This window comes from Trichomycterus rosablanca, chromosome 9, assembly GCF_030014385.1.
Source record: "Trichomycterus rosablanca isolate fTriRos1 chromosome 9, fTriRos1.hap1, whole genome shotgun sequence".
In the NCBI taxonomy this organism is placed as follows: domain Eukaryota; kingdom Metazoa; phylum Chordata; class Actinopteri; order Siluriformes; family Trichomycteridae; genus Trichomycterus; species Trichomycterus rosablanca.
In genome coordinates this window covers 11083485-11107758 of record NC_085996.1, presented here as the reverse complement: position 1 = coordinate 11107758, position 24274 = coordinate 11083485, and the positions used below count along the sequence as shown (strand labels likewise).

The following is a 24274-nucleotide window of genomic DNA, read 5'->3' as shown; positions in this document are numbered from 1 at the left end:
CCGCCAAGTGCTGTAAAAATCTGTTTTAATGTCTCCCCATGCAGAAAAGCAGAGATGGAGCTGAAGAGGAAGCAGGAGGAAGAGGGGAGAAAGAGGCAGGAGGAAGAGGAGAGGCGAATACAGGTGGGATGCATTACCTTTCTAGCTTCGCAGTTGTGCTGCTTTATATTCGGGGGGAATAAACAAATTCTTTTTGAAGGTGAATTTTAGCTCCTGTGGTAACAAGCAGAACAGTAGATCATGGTCACCCCTCTCCCAACCATGGTATTAAATATGGTATAAAATACTGCTATCATAAGGGCTCTTGGGTGGGTGTATAATTTGACTAGCAGTTGGGATATAAATAGTGTTAAACACAGTAAAGCTGCAACTAATCACATAAATAGCACCTGGTACGACCTAATAACTGTGCTTTGCTCGAGGCGCAGATTGTAAAAGCTGCTAAACTGGTAAACATGATTAACAAACAAAGAGATCGAGAATTTATTTTAATTAAACACATCTGTGTCGGAACAAGTGAATAATTCCGAATACATTTCCATTTTTATGGTTAAGTGGTGCTCCTAAGATAATATCAAAATAACATTTAATTTGCAAATTTTTCATCCCATAAACCAGTGTGTTCTGGTAGGAACAAAGTTGCCAGAAATAAGTAAAATAAGCCTTGCACAAAGCAGCCCACTAGCACCTGTAAAAACTGTTGTTTCCCTAAATAATCCTGCTGGAGTCTCATATTAGGAATGCACACATACACACACACACACACACACTAAATTATTTAATGTACTTACATTTAATTAATTTCAGCTAATTAATCAACTGGTTTATCTGGGTCAGGGTTGTGACATGTTCGGTTCCACCAGCAAACACTAGGCACAAGGAATACCCTGGACAGGGGGCTAATCCATTACAGGGATTTGCCATCCCCTCTAAACAATCTCCCCCCGACCTCCTACCCTCCCAAGACATGACCAATCAAGTGTGTGTACACGCCCAGATGACCAATAGCACTGCTGAGATTCAAACTCAAGTCCCAACAGTGGTGGCCAAGGCCGTCCCACCAGAATAAAGCGGTGGCAAACCATTACATTTTCTGCATTTAGCAGACACTTTTATTTAAAGTGACTTACAGTATTGTGACAGCATACACCGGCATAACATTATGACCACTGACAGGTGATGTGAATAAAACTGATAACTTCTGGGGATTATATTATGGGATATATTGAATAGCAATTGAACATTTTGTCCTCAAAGTTGATGTTAGAAGCAGGAAAAATAGGCGTGTGAGGATTTGAGCCAGTTTCACAAGGGCCAAATTGTGATGGCTAGACGACTGGGTCATTGCATCTCCAAAATTGCAGCTCTTGTGGGGTGTTTCCAGTCTGCAGTGGTCAGTATCTGTCAAAAATGGTCCTAGGAAGAAACAGTGGTAAACCGGCGACAGGGTCATGGGCGGCCAAGGCTCATTGATGCACGTGGGGAGCGAAGGCTGGCCCGTGTTGTCCGATTCAACAGACGAGCTACTGTAGCTCAAATTGCTGAAGAAGTTAATGCTGGTTCTGATAGAAAGGTGTCAGAATACTCAGTGCATCACAGTTGCAGGGCTTTTTGGCATCAAAAGGGGGACCAACACAGAATTAGGAAGGTGGTCATAATGTTATGCCAGATCGGTAAGCATTTGAGGGTTAAGGGCCTTGCTTAAGTGGCAACCTGGCAGTGGTGGGGTTTGAACCAGTGACCTTTTGATTACTATTCTGGTATCTTAACCGCTAAGGTATAACTTCTCTACAAAACATGAAACTGAAATGAAATTTCCACCCATTATAGTTTCCAATACTTGTAAGATTTTTGTTTATTTGTATTGTATAAGGGTGTCCACCTGTTTCATACATTTCATACATTTTTTCCCAGAATGCAACAGTTTCTACTTTAAAACGGTCCAAAAAGCTTAGCTGTGTACATCTAGCTCCTAGTATGACACAGATGAGTAAAGATCTGCAGTGCTCCCATATATTGCAAATTTTTGTTGTCATACTGGTATTAATCGCACCTGTAAAATGCATTTGTCTTTTATGATACCGTATCTCAGCCAGCTCAGCCATGCAGGCAGCGTGATGGATGATCTTTTACCTGCCATCTACCACTTCTTACTTTATTATATTTGTTCTTTTATATTCATTTATTCGTCTAATCTTTGCTGTTGTCTATATCAATGCATACAGATCTCATTTTCTGTAAACGGTGCCCCTGTTCTCAATTGTTTTGGGACAGGTTGTGTTAGAAAAAAAACGTATACCTTTCATAAATATGCATATACACCGATCAGCCATAACATTAAAACCACCTCCTTGTTTCTACACTGACTGTCCATTTTATCAGCTCCACTTACCATATAGAAGCACTTTGTAGTTCTACAATTACTGACTGTAGTCCATCTATTTCTCTGCATGCTTTGTTAGCCTCCTTTCATGCTGTTTGTCAATGGTCAGGACCCCCATTACCACTACAGAGCAGGTATTATTTAGGTGGTGGATCATTCTCAGCACTGCAGTGACACTGACATGGTGATGGTGTGTTAGTGTGTGTTGTGCTGGTATGAGTGGATAAGACACAGCAATGCTGATGGAGTTTTTAAACACCTCACTGTCACTGCTGGACTGAGAATAGTCCACCAACCAAAAATATCCAGCCAACAGCACCCCGTGAGCAGTGTCATGTGACCACTGATGAAGGTCCAGAAGATGACCAACTTAAACAGCAGCAATAGATGAGCGATCGTCTCTGACTTTACATCTACAAGGTGGATCAACTAGGTAGGCGTGTCTAATAGAGTGGACAGTGAGTGGACATGATATTTAAAAACTCCAGTAGCATTGCTGTGTCTGATCCACTCATACCAGCACAACACACACTAACACACCACCACCATGTCATTGTCACTGCAGTGCTGAGAATGATCCACCACCTAAATAATACCTGCTCTGTGGTGGTCCTGTGGGGGTCCTGACCATTGAAGAACAGGGTGAAAGCAGGTTAAAACAGTATGTAGAGAAACAGATGGACTACAGTCAGTAATTGTAGAACTACAAAGTGCTTTTATATGGTGGAGCTGATAAAATAGACAGTGAGTGTAGAAACAAGGAGGTGGTTTTAATGTTATGGCTGATCAGTGTAGAACAACACTGGCTTCCAACACGTACCTTCCACCCACCTTTACCCAGTAAACTATTACATCAGCAATTGTTTTATTTCCCTCATTCAGAGAACAATCAATATCATACAAGCCAATACAAGATCATTTCTCTCACCTCCTTCTTCCCTTCCACTCTTTCATCTCTACTCAACTATTTACACTATAAAAACTAGATCTTCAGGATAAATGTTGTTTGAATCTGCTTGACTCGTCTGATCAGAGCTCCTGTCCTGAAGTTGTTGCCTGGGGCGTCTCGGGCAGCTCTATTTTCCTTCCCTCTCCCTCCTAGCCGCATCAAGAACATAATCTCTTATTTAACACGCACGCCACAGCCTCTTTAAGCTTTTTGAGCACTCCCTCAGCGACGAGGTTGCAATTTACGAGCTCTCGCCCCAGGTATGCTGGGCTCCACGCCGAGGCTTCTCGTCACGATGTGAAACCGTTAGATCAGATCAAAGTGTTTGATGCAGCCTCAGTGGGGAAAGACGATATTAGTGCGGAAATTGGAGGCTAGAGTTCGGATTTAATACCTGGGTATGAGTCTTCAAATATCAATCAGGTTGAGGAATATTGACAACCTTGGATGGAAAATATGTTATGAAACAAAATAAAAAAAATTTTTTTTTAATTGGATTTAATGTATTTGCTGCAATAATAGTATGATATTATTAGTTGTGTTTTTTTAGAGGCATATAACACAAGCAACTATTTTGAAACATTTTTGAAAAATTAAATCAAATGTTTTTTTGTTTTAAAGAGAAGTCTATTCAAATGTGCGGATTGCTCAGATTGAAAGAGCTCAAAATATTACCTGCTATCTGTCTCACCTGATCAAGATCATGCCCAGACCCCTTCAGAAGTACACCCTTTAAATGAGAACTCTAATGTGTTACCCTAAGTTCAGACCGGCAGCGATTTTTTTTGCTCGTTGCCCAAATTGCTGATCGCTCATCACTCTGTTCACACCGGCAGCATCAGCATCACATGTGGATGTTTGGTTGCCATGTTTTACCTAATAAAAGCAAATGCCATGGCAGTGCAGCATACATAAATGGCTTCTATCTACCACCACATTTGCATGAAGTTAAACTTTTCTTTAAAGGGGGAAGACTCCGCCCACTTTGCATCACCAACATTTGCGCCGTCCCTTGTTGCCGGAAATCACCAGCTCTTTTTGTTACATTGCATGGCTGTCAGTCCGAATATAAGGTTACTCCTAAGGGTATTAAAATAGTAGTCGGGTCCACTACCCCCGAGAGTCTTATCTGTCCCAACTGCCTGGTCAATGCTCAGCAGGCCCTATTTTGCCATTTCTGAGGAAGGAAAAGTAAAATAAGTCGTTTTCTCACTTTCTCTGCAACATAAACAAACTCTTGTTGTCTGTTCAGGATGCTGACTCAAAGACTTTGTTAACAGTACAGTGAGAATCCCCCACTGGCTGGGGTACAGAAGCGTCTGGCAACTTGTCAGAGGGTGTGGATGCGAGTGGGTGGTGTAAGGGGCTAAGACACTGTAATAGGGATTTAAAAAAAGGACTTAATTTAGGAGAAAACAATACAAATGCAAAAAGACAATGCAAAAATGACCTTTGGAATTAATATTTGGATATTATGATTATAATATTATATAATAATATAATTATAATTATATATTATAATTATATTATATTATAATATTATAATTATGTTAAAAGTTTACATTTTATAATACTGATTCATAAATATAATGTTTAATATTTAACAATTTAAGTGTATTTATTTAAGTCAATGTTTTTTTTTATTCAGATTGTTTTATCAAGAACGACCCTATTGGTGCTTTGGGGGTGCAGCAGTCTGATGAGGTATTCCACTACTGTAGAAACAGAGTCTGAGGCTCAGTGGTGCCACCTCTTGGTCAGGCCCTTATCAGACAATTCGGCTACATCTATGAATACCAAAAAATGCATAGTATTTCTTCCTTGCTGCTGCAGCAGACTATTGTCTGGAGTGGTGGAGAATTACAGAGAGCATAGCGTGATCTTCCGGACGTTTTGGGCTCTCAGTCCCTGCTGCTGTAAAGATGCACTTGGTGGCTTTACACTTGTCAGTCTGCAGCCCTTCTTTGCCCTTTTAAATATCTGCTATGGTTGGTCCCTCCCTAAAATTCTTTCTAAAGGGCTAATCACTTTGTAATGGATTTTTCTTAAGCAAGTGTTATTAAACAGTACAAAAGGAATTAAAACCATGGCTGTGATTTGGTTGCAGACAATCACAACCGTGATGTTATTCGTGATGACACATGACCTCGAGGGTTCTATTGCTTTTATGTAACAGTTCCTGAGTGGTTTGTTGCTATGCGACAGTTTAATAGAACACAGGAAGTGTCATGTTAATAAATGTGAATTAGTGTGTGACAGGGTTGACAGTGAAGCTGATCTGGTTATTTGTCCTGTTTTTCTATTCAATTTTGGTAATAATGATAATGATAATAATAATAATAATAATAATAATGATAATGATAATGATAATGATAATAATAATAATGATAATAATAATAATAATGATAATAATAATGATAATAATAATAATAATAATAATAATAATAATAATAATGATAATGATGATAATAATAATAATAATAATAATAATAATAATAATAATAATAATAATAATAATAATAATATTAAGTCTACAACATGCTAATCTGGGCAATCAGACGAGTCTGAACAACAAAGTAAAACCTGTTCAGGGTCGTGGTGGGTCAAATTCACTGGGCGAAAGGTAGAAAACACCCTAGACAGGTTGCCAATCCATTACAGGGCAAACACACACTCTCTCTATCTAACTCTCAATTGCTTAGACAGTATAATGTCACAGTACTGTAAGTCACTTTGGATGAAATAAATGCTGAAAAATGTTAAAAATGTTATGGAATCCACTGTTGCTTTGTTGCTGTAGGACACACATTGGCATTGAACAGTGCTTCATTTTAACAGTGTGTATCAGTGCACTGTTGGAATGTTGGATTAAGAGTAATGACTGTTCAATCAGCCTGAAATCAGCCTTCAAATTTCATGTTCATGTTCAAACTCGGCGTTGCCACCGGTCAGCTGGGCGTCATCTAGCGGGCACAAAAAGGGCAGGATGACCGGATTATGTTGATGGGGTCTTCAAACGCTGTGTAAGGACCCTGATTGGCAGATAGAGAGGCGCCTGTGCAGAGTGCATGGGTTGGAGGGGGGCGGGGGCAGCGGTATACCAACCTCGACTGCAGTCGGGGATCCCACAGCATAAAGAAAATGTATAAATAAAAAATAGAAAAGAAATAAATAAATAAATACGAGGACCTACAATAAATACAAGTGACATTGTCTAATTTAAAAAATGTGAAGGGACCGGATCATGTCCCTTATGCCCGCTAGATGACGCCCAGCTGACTGGTGGCAACGCCGAGTTTGAACATGAACATGAAATTTGAAGGCTGATTTCAGGCTGATTGAACAGTCATTACTCTTAATCCAACATTCCAACAGTGCACTGATACACACTGTTAAAATGAAGCACTGTTTGATGCCAATGTGTGTCCTACAGCAATGCGGTAGGGGGGGGAGGTCTCCCTCTGGAATCTTAATGTAAAACAATGTATTACTTAACAATCCTGATTTTTATATTAATACAAATAAATCTTTGAGTGACTTTACACTATTTTAGGGTTTATATTAATTCCTGTCTACTTTAACTTGTGTTCTAAGGTTATACAAACCTTACTTTCTTCTTTCACATTCTCAGATGAACTCCCTGGTGAAGGAAATACTGTAGAAGCAGGAACGATAATAGATTTAAATTATAGATGTGAACAGCTGGAGAGAGGAAACTTTAATATCACATTCAATCATTCATTCATTCACATTGTAAGATGATAAAAGCTCCTCTGGTCCGTACTGAGCTTTTCCAATTGTATTATCCAGCTGAGTCATATGAGGATACAGAATACACCCATCGGCCATAAAAGTAAATGAAAGCCAACAGTGACACAGTAAACTTTAAGCTTAGCAAAGTTTTTTAGAGGTTGATTGGAAATGAAAAAATGTCTTGTAAATCGTGGGCTCTTACAGGGTCTGTTAGAAAACCTAGTGAGCTCTCTACATAGACGCATTTTACGTCATCCTACGTGTGCTCCCAAAAAGAAGGCTGTCTGAATTCTTAGATATATTAAAATGCCACCTACTGAGGTGCCTTATTTCAAAGCTATAATCTGACTGAATAATTAGGTAGCATCTGATGCTTCTTTAGCAGTGAAGGCAATCCGAGCATTCAGTGCAGCACAACTTTTCTCACACAAAAATTACAAATATGGTGGACGAATGCGGAGCAACAAATGAAGTTGTTTTCAAATGTACACTAATTAGCCATAACATTAAAACCACCTTCTTGTTTTTTACACTCACTGTCAATTTTATCAGCTCCACTCACCATATATGAGCACTTTGTAGTTCTACAATTACTGACTTCTCTACATGCTTTTTAAGCGTGCTTTCACCGGAGGGAAATGTTTGCTGGCATGCTAGCGGTTGTGCCAACTCAGCCCATTGGTTTGAATGGCCTGAGGCTTACTGTGTTAACTTACTAAGCGAAAACTGCGGTGACGTAATCACAGTAATCAAGGATAATGAAAGCAAACAGGTTGACAACAATTGAAGTGCTGAAGCAGTGTGTGAATATTTTTGTAACCAAGAGATTTTAGCTTTTGACCTTTAATTGAAAGTAACTAAAAAAACTTTACTACAATGTTTTTACAGTTACATTATACATTATAAGGTGTAGATTGATGTCTAAAAATAGCAGTTACCTTTAAAATCTGACTGACTGTTCCGAGTTTACATGCTACCTTATATATTCCACTTCTTCATAGGCGCCATGTAGTGATGTAATCAATGTTTTTCACTTCACCTGTCGGTGGTTTTAATGTTGTGGCTGATTTACAACAGGGACATGTTGCACACATACCATAAACTCCTCAAAATAAACCCAAACATCAACAGTAAGCCAAGGACACACCAAGGAAGACGAATAGACCAAGTAATACATACAAGATGCAGAATCGGCCACACCAGAATAACCCACCGACACCGAATAAAAGGAGAAAATACCCCAACCTGTGAAACCTGCCGAACATCTGTCACAATAAAACACATCCAGACAGAAGCCCCTAAACACACATGCATGGAACCATAAAATAAATTCTTACCAAAGATATCCTTGTAGCCATATTTCATAAATAGAAATGAAAATATGAAATGGATCCAAATATTAATACAGAAAACAGTAAACACACTAAATTATAACATCTGTCCTGCCATAAATGACACAAATATGTGTTAAACATGGCACCAAATTGGAAATAAATAAATTAACCACCTAGTGAGCTGCCTTGCTGTCTACTGCCTATTAGGCAGCTGCCTAAGTATCCCATACGGCAGGTTATTTAGACACACTACACAGACAGTGATTACGGTGATTATGTCACCACAGTTTTAGCTTACTAAACTTGCACATTTAGCCTCAGGCCATTCAAACCAATGGGCTGAGATGGCACAACCGTTAGCACCGTTGGGATTGTTATTCAGTCAGATTATAGTTTCGAAATAAGGCACCTTAATAGGCAGCATTTTAAGGCGTCGCCTCACAGCAAGAAGGTCCTGGGTTCGATCCCCAGGTGGAGTGGTCCGGTCCTTTCTGTGTGGAGTTTGCATGTTCTCCCCGTGTCTGCGTGGGTTTGCTTCAGGAGCTCCGGTTTCCTCCCACAGTCCAAAGACATGCAAGTGAGGTGAATTGTAGATGAAAAAAACTGTCCATGCCTGTGTCTGACATTAAAGACTTGAACTGATTAATCTTGTGTAACGAGTAACTACTGTTTCTGTCATGAATGTAACCAAACTGTATAAAACATGACGTTTTATAATAAATAAATCCTAATATCCTAATAAATAAATGAATAAACTTCTTAGTTGCATGTAGATTGATCGAAAATGCTGTTTATGTAGAGAGCTCACTAGGTTTTCAGACAGACCCAATGTATTAAATTCCCATATTGAATGTTGTTTTTTCCTCTCTAGTACTTTAAACTTTAACTTAGGTATTTAGGATCAAATTAAGCCAGTCTATCTCTTAGCTCTGGAGAATTGGGACTTGTAGACAGTGTGCACCGTGACTGTAGTTATTATATAGCCTCATCTGGTGAATTATGACACCCCGGACAGTCGAGTCGGAAGGGGACGTCTCTGGCTGTTTGATATATCTGCCCCTGCTGCAGTTTATTTTTCAGCAGAAGTGACGGGAGCTCTCAGGTCCTGATGAGGAACACTGTGCCTCCTGGTAGGCTTGCACTTCTCAGCCTTTTATCGCCTGCAGCAAACTTTTTTAAGGCTTTTGAAATCTCACAGCGCTCTGCTTTTCTCTCCATCATGTTCCACAGTGATGACCACAGCAGGTCTAAATGCACAAATCTGTTCTGCTGTTCTGGTAAAGGAATAAAAGAACTAAGCTGGTCACTACTGGGATTAATGTAGCCTGGTGCTTAGCAACAACATCACATTATTTTAGAATGACTGCTTCATTGTTAAAACAGAGACTCATATGCTGGGTGATACTCATTATTACATTTCAGTCTCCAGTTTTCTAGAAAAGGTTTTTGTTATTAGATGATGGATCATGGGCAGAAACCTTAAAGGTTCCTGTCAGTACAATTGATTTATTAATCCACAACTTAAAGTCATTCCTGGACTGGTGGTGCACCACATGATTTCATTCACAACATGTTCTCAGTCTAATGACAAGTAAAAGAAAAAAAAAGTCCGTTGTCATTCAAAAAGAGTTGCAGGCGGGATATTCCACTAGTGCACCAACGCTAGGATTCCTAACTCTCCAAGTTTGAATCTTAGCTCTGCTCCCAGTTGGCTGGGTGCCCCCTGGCAGGCACAATGGGCGGTGCCAGCATCAGACAAAATTGGCCACCAGTCTGCTGTGTGGGAAAAGACCGAACTAAAAAAAAAAGTATGGGGTCTTTGATGCTGTTTAAGGACCCTGGTTAGTAACCCGAGATGCCTGTACATACAGTGCCTTGCAAAAGTATTCAGCCCCCTTGAACTTTTCAACCTTTTGCCACATTTCAGGCTTCAAACATAACGATATGAAATTGTAATTTTTTGTGAAGAATCAACAACAAGTGGGACACAATCGTGAAGTAGAACGAAATTTATTGGATATTTTAAACTTTTTTTAGAAATAAAAAACTAAAAAGTGGGGCGTGCAATATTATTCAGCCCCTTTACTTTCAGTGCAGCAAACTCACTCCAGAAGTTCAGTGAGGATCTCTGAATGATTCAATGTTGACCTAAATGACTGATGGTGATAAATAGAATCCACCTGTGTGTAATCAAGTCTCCGTATAAATGCACCTGCTCTGTGACAGTCTCAGAGTTCTGTTTAAAGCGCAGAGAGCATCATGAAGACCAAGGAACACACCAGGCAGGTCCGAGATACTGTTGTGGAGAAGTTTAAAGCCGGATTTGGATACAAAAAGATTTCCCAAGCTTTAAACATCTCAAGGAGCACTGTGCAAGCGATCATATTGAAATGGAAGGAGTATCAGACCACTGCAAATCTACCAAGACCCGGCCGTCCCTCTAAACTTTCAGCTCAAACAAGGGGAAGACTGATCAGAGATGCAGCCAAGAGGCCCATGATCACTCTGAATGAACTGCAGAGATCTACAACTGAGGTGGGAGACTCTGTCCATAGGACACAATCAGTCGTACACTGCACAAATCTGGCCTTTATGGAAGAGTGGCAAGAAGAAAGCCATTTCTCAAAGATATCTATAAAAAGTCACCTGGGAGACACACCAAGCATGTGGAAGAAGGTGCTCTGGTCAGATGAAACCAAAATCGAACTTTTTGGCCACAATGCAAAACGTTATGTTTGGCGTAAAAGCAACACAGCTCATCACCCTGAACACACCATCCCCACTGTCAAACATGGTGGTGGCAGCATCATGGTTTGGGCCTGCTTTTCTTCAGCAGGGACAGGGAAGATGGTTAAAATTGATGGGAAGATGGATGGAGCCAAATACAGGACCATTCTGGAAGAAAACCTGTTGCAGTCTGCAAAAGACCTGAGACTGGGACGGAGATTTATCTTCCAACAAGACAATGATCCAAAACATAAAGCAAAATCTACAATGGAATGGTTCACAAATAAACGTATCCAGGTGTTAGAATGGCCAAGTCAAAGTCCAGACCTGAATCCCATCGAGAATCTGTGGAAAGAGCTGAAAACTGCTGTTCACAAACGCTCTCCATCCAACCTCACTGAGCTCGAGCTGTTTTGCAAGGAAGAATGGGCAAAAATTTCTGTCTCTCGATGTGCAAAACTGATAGAGACATACCCCAAGCGACTTGCAGCTGTAATCGCAGCAAAAGGTGGCGCTACAAAGTATTAACGCAAGGGGGCTGAATAATATTGCACGCCCCATTTTTCAGTTTTTTATTTCTAAAAAAACTTTAAAATATCCAATAAATTTCGTTCTACTTCACGATTGTGTCCCGCTTGTTGTTGATTCTTCACAAAAAATTACAATTTCATATCGTTATGTTTGAAGCCTGAAATGTGGCAAAAGGTTGAAAAGTTCAAGGGGGCTGAATACTTTTGCAAGGCACTGTAAGTGATGGAACACGGAGATCAGTATGTATGTATAAGTATGGGCGAATAAGAAGGGGTCACGGACTGCGCACATCTCGGCGGGAGTGTGTGTCAGGCAAGTATACCCTCGTTGGACGTGATCGAAGTCCTCAGCAGCGGAAGACTAATTGCCTATGCTAAAAAGGGAGAAAATGTGTAATAAAAATAATATAAACATAAAATAATGCAAAAAGAGTTGCAGGATCAAAGAGCAGCTGGAACAACAACGACACAATAAACATTAAGGAATTTACTGGATCAGAATTATCAGTCTTTTAGCAAAGTGTCTTATTTGTATAAATTTTTTTGCCCGGATAGTGATGTGTAAATTGTGGGCTCTTAATGATTTAGGTGTGTGCTTTTCCAAACTATGTTAAATCCATTCTAATTGATACAGGTGGACTCCCATTTGAGTTCTAGACCCATCTTAAGGATAATGGGAGCAAACAGGAAGCAAACAGTATGCACCTGACATACCTGACATAGTGCTGCAGCGAAGGGTCTGAATACTTTTGTAAACAAGAGATCTTAGCTTTTGTTTTCTATGCATTTTCTCCCCTTTTCACCCGACTTTTAGCATATCCAATTACCCAATTGCATTATGCTTCCTCTCTACTGATGTCGATCCCCACCCTGATTGAGGAGAGCGAGACTGACAAAACAATACCACCCCCCTCCACGAGTGTTAAGTTTCACTTAAAATCAAACACACAGTACAGTGTGCAAAACCTCAAGGGGGCTGAATACTTTCTGATTTTTACTGCAAGTACATTTGAAGTGGCTATATGGTACATGTCTGGCTTTGCTTCCGCAGGAGGAGATGGAGAGGCAGCTGGAGGCAGAGAAAGAGGAAGACGCAGCTCGGGAAACACTTCTCCAGCAGGAGAGGCGGGATCGAGAGCTGGCTCTGAGAATCGCCCAGAGCGAGGCTGAGCTCATTCAGGAGGAGGGAGATGCTGCACGCAGGTACTGTACTCGGGTTTTCTTAGAAAAGTCATTTCTTCAACAATTTTATCCATTCATGTTATTTTTCTGATTTCAGAACTAGGTATTTTATCCATCTCTCCAGTAGAAGATATATAGTAGTAGGGCCTATAGAGGCCATATGTAGGGCAGTGGTTAGAGCTTTGGGCTGCTAATAAGATGGTAATAATAGGGTTATAATCCCAAACTGTCACAATTGGGTATTTAGCTGGATGGGACAGGTCTTTAAATGCTAAGGGTTTGTATCCAAGCTTTGCCAAGCAGTTACTCTTGGGTACCTGACCAAAGCCTTTAACCCTTGGCTCTGGTAATCCTCAGGTCCCTGCTTGGGACCTTAAGTAAGACACTTTACCATATCATTTAGGGATGGTGTATACTGGCTAACTGACCCCAGCTTTCGAACAAGTAGAAAAGAGCTTCATAAAGGTGTCCTTATTGTTGTCCATCCTTATTGGCTACCTAAGTTAAAGATTCCTCAATAGTTCACATCCAGTGCTGTTCTATTCCATTTAAAAAATTTAAAACAATTAAAAAACAGCTTAGTTTTTGTTTTACCTCAATTAGCAGAAAGGTTTTTATTATATGGCGATAAACATGGCAACACAATGTCTAGCATTGTGCCCATTGTAATCCTACCGGCCTCCGATGTAGTTATCATGATAACCATTATGTACTTTCTTAGAAATTGTGAGGTTAAATAAAGTGTCAAATTCTTCAGCAGACTTCAGGTTTTCAGCACGGTTAACTTCTCAAAATGATCTTTTATTATACGCCTACAAAAAGCTTTTTAACCTCTACCTTTTTCTCTCTCTCTCAGTAATGGCAGTGTCCCATCATCCCCCGAGAGAGCAGCGTAAGACACTAAAAGCTCTATTTGACTCTTAAATCCCTTTTACCCTGACCTTAATTTTGACACCATAAAGCCGTCGCGCAGCATGTAGCACCGATCTGCTATTCAAGCACCCCTCTTTGTGATGCTTCACGCTAACATAGCTATTAACTTCACAGATGTTTACTTTGTAAACATTGACACATGCATGATTTGGAGCAGGGTTTCTCAACCATTGGCCCCCTAGTGGCCCCACCAGTTATATGGCTGATTTGTGGATTATGTCAGATTGTTCGATGCTACAAGATGATCCTAATGGGGCTTTAAATTTAGGAGAGAAGATTGTCTAGGCAGCATGGGAAATTCTCTCTCTGGGCCATAAGTGTTAGGGCCTGAAATCTCCATCCATCTTTGCTGTGATTGGTTAGTAAAGATGTGTGAATGGTTTTTATTATGCTAATTATGTATCTGTTTACCCAACTATATATAAGCATATATATATATATATATATATATATATATATATATATATATATATATATATATACAGTGTATCACAAAAGTGAGTACACCCCTCACATTTCTGCAAATATTTCATTATATCTTTTCATGGGACAACACTATAGACATGAAACTTGGATATAACTTAGAGTAGTCAGTGTACAACTTGTATAGCAGTGTAGATTTACTGTCTTCTGAAAATAACTCAACACACAGCCATTAATGTCTAAATAGCTGGCAACATAAGTGAGTACACCCCACAGTGAACATGTCCAAATTGTGCCCAAATGTGTCGTTGTCCCTCCCTGGTGTCATGTGTCACGGTCCCAGGTGTAAATGGGAAGCAGGGCTGTTAAATTTGGTGTTTTGGGTACAATTCTCTCAGACTGGCCACTACATATTCAACATGGCACCTCATGGCAAAGAACTCTCTGAGGATGTGAGAAATAGAATTGTTGCTCTCCACAAAGATGGCCTGGGCTATAAGAAGATTGCTAACACCCTGAAACTGAGCTACAGCATGGTGGCCAAGGTCATACAGCGGTTTTCCAGGACAGGTTCCACTCGGAACAGTCTTCGCCAGGGTCGACCAAAGAAGTTGAGTCCACGTGTTCGGCGTCATATCCAGAGGTTGGCTTTAAAAAATAGACACATGAGTGCTGCCAGCATTGCTGCAGAGGTTGAAGACGTGGGAGGTCAGCCTGTCAGTGCTCAGACCATACGCCGCACACTGCATCAACTCGGTCTGCATGGTCGTCATCCCAGAAGGAAGCTGACGCACAAGAAAGCCAGCAAACAGTTTGCTGAAAACAAGCAGTCCAAGAACATGGATTACTGGAATGCCCTGTGGTCTGACGAGACCAAGATAAACTTGTTTGGCTCAGATGGTGTCCAGCATGTGTGGCGGCGCCCTGGTGAGAAGTACCAAGACAACTGTATCTTGCCTACAGTCAAGCATGGTGGTGGTAGCATCATGGTCTTGGGCTGCATGAGCGTTGCTGGCACTGGGGAGCTGCAGTTCATTGAGGGAAACATGAATTCCAACATGTACTGTGACATTCTGAAACAGAGCATGATCCCCTCCTTTCGAAAACTGGGCCTCATGGCAGTTTTCCAACAGGATAACGACCCCAAACACAACCTCCAAGATGACAACTGCCTTGCTGAGGAAGCTGAAGGTAAAGGTGATGGACTAAACCCAATTGAGCACCTGTGGCGCATCCGCAAGTGGAAGGTGGAGGAGTTCAAGGTGTCTAACATCCACAAGCTCCGTGATGTCATCATGGAGGAGTGGAAGAGGATTCCAGTAGCAACCTGTGCAGCTCTGGTGAATTCCATGCCCAGGAGGGTTAAGGTAGTGCTGGATAATAATGGTGGTCACACAAAATATTGACACTTTGGGCACAATTTGGACATGTTCACTGTGGGGTGTACTCACTTATGTTGCCAGCTATTTAGACATTAATGGCTGTGTGTTGAGTTATTTTCAGAAGACAGTAAATCTACACTGCTATACAAGTTGTAAACTGACTACTCTAAGTTATATCCAAGTTTTATTTCTATAGTGTTGTCCCATGAAAAGATATAATAAAATATTTGCAGAAATGTGAGGGGTGTACTCACTTTTGTGATACACTGTATATATATATATATATATATATATATATATATATAGACTAAATGGGACTGTATGATAAATAAAAGTAAAGACTAAAAGCAGTGATTTATGAATGCTTTACCTAATTATTAATTATTTTTTTAAATAAATATGTTTTTTGAACAATTGAGGCCAAAATATATTTCTAGAATAGGAGCAATTTAAGACCAGGAGCTATAAAATATTGAACACGACAGTTGGCCCTGGTGTGTGTCAAGGCTATCCATTTTGAAGTGTAATGCAATCTGGTAATTGGATACGACTAGATTGGGAGCAAAAAAATCCCTACAACTCTGCTGCTTCTGAGACACTTAGACCAGAACAACACACACTACTATGTTATTACCATGTTAGTGTCATTGCAGTGCTGAGAATGGTATTATGGGGGTCCCTATCAATTTATAAAGTGCACAGACCAACAGATGGGCTACTGTAGTAATTGTATAAACACAAAGTTAATCTGTATGGAAGGTGTAGCTCTAGCTAAAAATAAAAATAAAGTTTTAAGGGAGAGTATAGACAATCAAATCCCGATAAATTCATAAAATTAGACATTACATACAGTTTTTCACTGTTTTTATTTACAGGTATCTACAGGTCAAAAAGTATTTAATAATGACTGCTTTCTGTTTATTAGCATTTCATATACTGTCAACCTTTCTGCACCTTTTTGAACAGTATTGATAAATAAGTGGGCTGTGATATAACAATGGTTGAGAATCCCTAATTTACAGCAATTAAAATTAAACACATGTTTAAATTCCAGACTCTGCATGAGCGACAAAGCAATAATTTGCACAAACCGATGGAAGAAGGAATCAACATTCTTCCAGGCTCACGTTCTTTCCACCTAACCTCCATTTAACCCTGTTTTATTTCTTTGCAGTTTTCCTCAACCCCAGAAACTCAAGGGCTTGACCATGTAGGTTATGATCTCATTATTGTTTCTCCTCGGTTTATAGACACCGCTAGCTTTAATGTCACCCATGCACTACAAAGCTGGATTGTACTTATAGCCAGATTGTTACTGCTAGTCTTAATGTCACTTGTGCACTACAAAGCTAGATTGCACCAGATGCATCATGGTTTTAGCCATTGGGAGGGGTTGTCTTGGCTATCATTGCGCTCGTTGAACATACCTGAGCTCGGCTAATATAAGGCTGAGCATTACATGGCTGTACTGAGTGTATGCTAGTGTGAATATGCCAAATACAACCACAAGCTAAATGATTGGCATCCTTGTTAAAGATACATAAAAGTAAACAGAAATCTATGCTCCAGTGGCTTAAATTGATTGATCAGCCAGTCAGGCGTCTACATACAGATGTAATTGGCTTTAGAGCTGGTGAATTTCCGATGACAGGAGGCGGAGCATTGAGTTAACATTGACAAATGGGTGGAGTTGATCATGCAAAAAGTTGAGCAAAGGATTAGGAGCAAAGCTATGTGGAGAGCTCTAACCACCAATAGGAATTGAGCATCAAGTGCATTATCTTCGCCACTCTATTTTTAATTCCTAGATAATAGTTCCTACTAGAGATAGAAATAGAAACACATTGTCACGGTATTAAACCTCCACAAATGGACGACAGCGATTAAAAAGAACAAATGCAGTTATCCTGTCATGTTAACTGCACAGACAGTGATGGGTGGGTGGGTGGGTGGGGGGGGGATCCTGCAGTAGATTGCCGTCCTGTCTGGGGTGTGTTACTGCATTGTATACAGTAAATCCAGGGACACTAATAGATGTCACAAAACCACATTAGAAATGTAACACAAGGACAAACTCTTGATTCTTTGCTCTTTATTTAGTATTTCTATTATGGATTATGATAAGGTCCCTACTAAATACCTAATAGAATACACACAGAATAAATGGAAGCGACACATGGAACTCCCCTGTGTCCACAGAATTGGCTGAGAGTTTTCCGTTTGCTAACTGAATTGCCGTAGGATTGCTAGGACCGCCTCAGTGAAAATTAGCCAGTAAATGTAAGGCACTTGAATGCTACGCGAATGAAAAATTTTATATTGCTAAACTCAAACCTTAATGTTTGGATTTCACAGGAAATTACATATGACATGGAAAAAGGCTCGTTTCACGGTCCGTGACGCAATTTTCACTGCTGTAAATTATGTAGGACCTTAATCATGATGTATGTTTTGAGACACTGTCCTGCTGGAAGATCTCATCGTGACCCAATTTTACCTTCTTCACAAAAGCAAGATGTTAATTTCAAACTTCCAGGTACTTTAGGGAGTCCATCATGCCATATATCAACATGGTTCCCAGGACAATTGGTAGAAGAACAGCCTGGTTTGGTGCAGATTAAATCCAGTGGCCTGTACAGAGAGTGTCTTTAAATAACTAATCAACCAGATATATCCAAATCAGCACCACGGGTGCCGATAATTCAGCAGTAATTTGTATTTTTGTATTTTACGCAAAACCACTTTTAAACCAAACCTAAGCACGTCGAGCCCGCAGTGTGTTTTACACTGCATTATACAGGGACTCTGAATCTGAAGGGTGGGACTCCTGTGCACCTGCAGGTATTTTCAGTGTCAGGCTAATGTGCTGTATCGCCGTTAATTAAGGATTACATTTTAATAGCACTAAACCTCCAGAACTGTTATCACACACATACACTCAGAGCCATGCTCACTGGGCTAATGCTATCACTTCTTCATAAATAAAAGAACAGGATTAGGAGGTGATGAATGCGGAGGCTCACGGTTCTCTGCAGTGATGCAGTAGTGCACGTCTAGTGTTTGAGTATTACACGTCAGAGCTCGGTTTATAGAAACGACAGACGCATCGATGCGCAGTGTGAGGAATGAGCAGGATGATCCTCATGCAAGTTCATCATGGCAGTCGTGGGAATTCTCTTACCCACTTTCCAACCACTGCAATTCCCATGGCACTTATAAAATATCTGACCTGGCTAGGGAAAGACTGGATAATCACTCACCACCTCTTGACTCCTGTGCAGTCGCCGCCGCTTCTTTTCCCCAGCCAGCAGTGGGTTTTTACAGAGAGCCATACCTTTTGCCAAGGTTAAGAAGAAATATGAAAGTATGTAAACACCCTCTAATGATAATTGGCAATATAAAAATTAGCTTAGTGGCTTTTAAAATTGGAGTACACCAAAAGCATCACGAAAGAACTGAAGTTTGAAAAAGTGCATGTCGACATTGGAAAGTCACCAATTACTCGTATTGTGTGTCTGCAAAGTCAACATCAATCTAAGTGAATTAACTTTCTGTATTTTAATAACAAATGTCAAGCTTGGAAAAAGGTTAAAGAACCAGAGTAAACCGGTTCAATTAGATGAAAGTCTAAAAAATGTGTAATTTCATCTCAGCCTCAAAAAAATCAAACATTTTCCTTCTGAGAACCATGTTTGATTTTATTTATTATAGTTTCAGTGCATAGATCCACCTCTAATTTGTGCATAATGTTATTTGACTCTGTGGTTATACATATTATCAAAAAAGTACAACTTAAGATCTGGAATGTCCTCACAACACCAGTTTTGAAATTTTCCACAGATTATACTCATAATACTAATAAAAGGGTGTAAAGGGATCATTACCAAAAGCCTCATTCATTTTTAAGCTAGGACATGTCAAGAGTCACAACTTTGCAAAATGAATTTTGGAATTTTACCATCTACAGTCCATAACATTATTAAAAGATTTAGAACTTTAATTTCTTATTAGGTACTGTAGTAAAAACAGAACAAACTTCTCTTATAAATATAACCACATAGGTTTGGCAGTGATTCTAAAAACACTTAATCATAAACAGTTCATTGCTGCATGTACAAGTGCAAGTTAAGCACGCACTATGCAAAGCAGAAGCCATAAATCAACAACATCTGGCAACTCAGCTGACACAAGCAAACTTCTCTGGGCTTGAGTGATCTGAGATGGACTGATGCATGTGCTTTCAGATTGTATTTGGAAATAAAGAACATCATGTTCTTTGAGAAAAAGAGCGAGTTGGTGTCCTCAGTGTCCAAACAATTACAGAACTTTGTTCTAAAGAAATGTTATTCTACATAGTGGTAAACAGGCTCCTGTCCCAACTTTTTTGGTTTGGTTCATTGTAGATTGTTGTTATATTTATAGCATAAATATATAGAAGCTTTAGCCTTATGATTAAGGTACTAGACCAGTACTCAGGAGGTTGTCAATTCAAGCCCCACCACTGCCAAGTTGCCACTGTTGTGCCCTTGAGCAAGGTCCTTAACACTCAATTGCTTAGATTGAATACTGGCACAACTGTAAGTCACTTTGGATAAAAGTATTTGCTATATGCCTAAATGTAATTGCAAATATAGCATTTATAGCACAGAATCTAACTAAACTGTCTCAAAGGGGATTAAACAAAGCACAAAATGCATAGATGCCAACAATTATGAAAGCTGTTTCAGTAAAAACTAGTAGATTTTAATAAGATTTGTCATTATTTTTAATTAAATATTATAAATTCCTCATATTTTCTGTGCGGCTTAAGCTTATTTACCACAAAGACATGTACATCTGGCTAGTGGTGATTCATCATGGTGTCTTTCCTTCAAGAATTGGGATGAATAAAGCAAACCTATAAATTAGCTACACTCAACAGTTGCATACCTACAAAGCGCACCTTTGGTTGGTGGACCTGATGAAATGACTAATTGATATCAACCTGGTTGGACGTCCAAACAGCTGCAGTTGGTTGTGCCTGATGGGGGGAGTTTGATGGTTTCATTGCTGCTGTACAATTGTGAACCTCTGGTGTCTGGTTCAGGCGGCACTATACGGCTCTCTGTGAGACTTCTTCACTGGCCGGTGAAAAGATGCGACAGGTGACTGCACACGTGTCGCTGGGGCATGAGGTTTGGGAGAAAATGGACGGGGCACCAGTAACGTTGCTTTAGAGTAGATGTATCTAAAAATCTGTTAACCTAGCAGCCTCTGAATTGAATGTTATATACATTTAGCAGTAAGAATGGTACTGAATGGTATTTTAATGTGTGTGCTGCTTCATCATGTCATACAGGGAGGAAATGGCTCGGGAAATGTCCGAACTTCTGGCTAGGTGGGTAAAAACCTTAGCTCAACTCGAGAGATTTTCCTAATCACAGTCTAAACCAATCACTACAAATAAACTCCTCAAAAGTGATTAATTACACTTCAATTGCAAAAATAATTTTCATTTTAATTCCAATCTTATACTGAATGTGATCAGAAATTGTTTTTCTTTTATTCTGACTTTTAATGAAAACTTGAATGAGAAATAAATGAATCAGGTAATCTAACCAGCAGGATTACTTCTGATTAATAAGTGCTGTAATGACGCTTGAATAATTGCTGCACTCTGATTCCTGTGCATGTTGTCATTATTCATAGTTATTAGCCCTTGACTTGGGAAAATGAAAGTGATCCACATGTGAGTGTTTTCTTAAAAGGTCCTCAATATTAATTTTAGCTTCAATTTAATTGTCGTATTTTATCACATGGATTTAAACAAGGTAGAACAAGCCTGGTTTTAGCCAGACTTGGGACCTGCACAATTGAATACTGGCTTTCATTTACAGTCTGGCTTCACAGATTACAGATGTTGGTGAAGAAAAAATAAAACCACAATAGTCATAGTTATGACAACCTTGTCTAAAGTCAGTCCAGCCAGTCTGCAAGTCATGTAGATCCAGTCCGTCCAACAAGTCAGTCCACTGAATCAGTCAAGCCCGGCAGTCGGTTAAGTCTGCCAGTCAATGAGTGCATTTCAATCACCCCAGTAGTTCCCCGTGAATTAAATTAGTCTGGGAATTTGGCCATTTTAAGTGAGATTCCAAACTGTAGGGAGTAAAAGCGTTCAGTTCTTAGGTGTAAGAACATCATAAGATCTTAATGAAATCTTGCTGCTCAAATCTTCTACTTCAGTGTCATTTGCTGAGTTAACTTCCATTTTATTGTAGTAAGAATTGAGCTTATACACCGATCAGCCATAACATTAAAACCACCTCGTTTCTACACTCACTGTCCATTTTATCAGCTCCACTTACCATATAGAAGCACATTGTAGATCTACAATTATTAACTGTAGTCCATCTGTTTCTCGACATACCTTTTTAGCCTGTGATCAGGACCACCACAGGACCACCACAGAGCAGGTATTATTTAGGTGGTGGATGATTCTCAACACTGCAGTGACACTGACATGGTGGTGGTGTGTTAGTGTGTGTTGTGCTGGTATAAGTGGATCAGACACAGCGGCACTGCTGGAGTTTTTAAACACCTCATTGTCACTGCTGGACTGAGAATAGTCCACCAACCAAAAATATCCAGCCAACAGCGCCCCGTGGGCAGCGTCCTGTGACCACTGATGAAGGTCTAGAAGAAGACCAACTCAAACAGCAGCAATAGATGCGCAATCGTCTCTGACTTTACATCTACAAGGTGGACCAACTAGGTAGGAGTGTCTAATAGAGTGGACAGTGAGTGGACACAGTATTTAAAAACTCCAGCAGCGCTGCTGTGTCTGATCCACTCATACCAGCACAACACACACTAACACACCATCACCATGTCACTGCAGTGCTGAGAATGATCCACCACCTAAATAATACCTGCTCTGTAGTGGTCCTGTGGGGGTCCTGACCATTGAAGAACAGGGTGAAAGCAGGCTAAAAAGATATGTAGAGAAACAGATGGACTACAGTTAATAATTGTTGAACTACAAAGTGCTTCTATATGATAAGTGGAGCTGATAAAATGGACAGTGAGTGTAGAAACAAGGAGGTGGTTTTAATGTTATGGCTAATCAGTGTATAGCTGATGTGTAGGTGAGAATGTGAGCCTATGGCTGAGTGTAGTGGGATCTCAATGGTAGAGCACAAAGAGAATTATTTATGAGCACAGCCCAGAACCAAGTTAATGCTTAGGGGTGTTGAGGTTGTTAACATTTGGAGGGGGAATAAAACCTGTTGAAAGGTGTGCTGTGGTTTGTTATTGCTGAAATGAGCAGCGGACAGAAGAGAAAGACGTTACCAAACGTTTATGGACACCTTGATATTTTACCCAACATTAGGGAACTTCAAACTGTGTAGGGAGTAATGAGCAACGGTTCATCACCATGCAGGAAGCTGAAAGTTTTCCCATCAGTCATTGTGTTTCTTGTGGGTTAAGACAGCTGGAGCGTCATCTGAGAGCATCAAACAGTACGAGCTGGATTATGTCAGACTAATGTTTCAATGTGAAAGTAACCAGTGAAGTCCAGAAAATCCGCCAGAAACCAAATAATTTTTTTTACATAGCTAATCAAGAGCAACACAACATAATGTAAACATGACACAAACCTGTTGCATGTCCATAAAATCTTATTTATTTTCATATTACATTCACAATATGATACATGGATATGGTTTATTAGTTTGCTAGTTAGTTCAGAAAGCAAAGGAACGGTCAAAGATTGCTCTCAATGTAACTCTGACATTTACATGATGATGTTCCAGGTCATTCCAAATAAAGGGATTTAACCATCTGAAGTTCCTTTATCCAATATCACATGATCAGTGTGTAGAAAATACAAGAGCACTGCGGAACCCTGTAGCACAGAATCCAGCAAATATGTCCAACAGCGGTCACTAAATCCAGCCATTCAGTCAGCCAGAGAGCCATGAACACAATTACATCCAGTACTCAGAAGCGAGTTCTCAGAAACGACTTCTAACCACATGACTTTTGCAACGTATTGCAGTTTATTGATTCACGAGGATTCCATAAAGCTGGAGCTCAACTCTCCACTTCCTTCGGCTAGAAAAGAAGTTGCAGTAGATTTCGGTCAGCCTGTTCACAGAAACAGCGAATGGATGACATTAACAAGTAGCGACAACGTTAATCCCCCAAGCTAAAGGGCTTCGGCTCACTGCCAGTTAAACCTGCCAGATGCTCAAACGGGGCAGCGAGAGGTGCCAGGTCATTCTCTTCACTCTTTCTCGAGCTTCAAGTGTCTTTAAATAACCGATAAAGAGTTGGGACAGGCCTTCAGAGGGGCAGATGAGATTGGCCAAAACGATTAGCAGGTGACTGGATGTGGGAGGCCTCTGTGATTGGATAATTTAGGGTTGGGAGAGGCATGGGCTGAGGTGAGTGAAATCAAGCAGGGAAGTTCAGTCTGTTTGTGTGAGCGGGTATGAGCAATTTTCCTCCTCAGCTGCTGTAAATTGCAAGGCAGAATAATAATTATGTAATCATCGTAATTATCCACTCATTAAGCCAACCCACCATTCGCTCCATCCGTATGTAATAAACTTGTCCATATGTTTTTTCTACTCGTTTAATTGACCTCCACTAACCTTCTGTTCGTTCCAGAGTTGTACTTTGTGATTCTGTTCCTC

At 40.1% G+C, this 24274-nt stretch overlaps 1 protein-coding gene across 5 annotated transcripts in view; it reads left to right on the top strand.

Moving 5' to 3' along the window:
* myo6a (myosin VIa) overlaps positions 1-24274 on the top strand; it is a 128464-nt gene that overhangs the window by 89050 nt on the left and 15140 nt on the right. For 2 of the 5 annotated variants that reach the window (XM_063001870.1, XM_063001869.1), the window contains exons 27-29: positions 45-123; positions 12728-12879; positions 13715-13750. In XM_063001870.1, the coding sequence (XP_062857940.1) occupies positions 45-123; positions 12728-12879; positions 13715-13750 (267 nt within the window). Of the gene's footprint in view, positions 1-44; positions 124-12727; positions 12880-13714; positions 13751-16770; positions 16807-20934; positions 20974-24274 lie in introns of all 5 variants that reach the window. The other 3 variants (XM_063001872.1, XM_063001871.1, XM_063001873.1) reach the window with 2 other exon arrangements.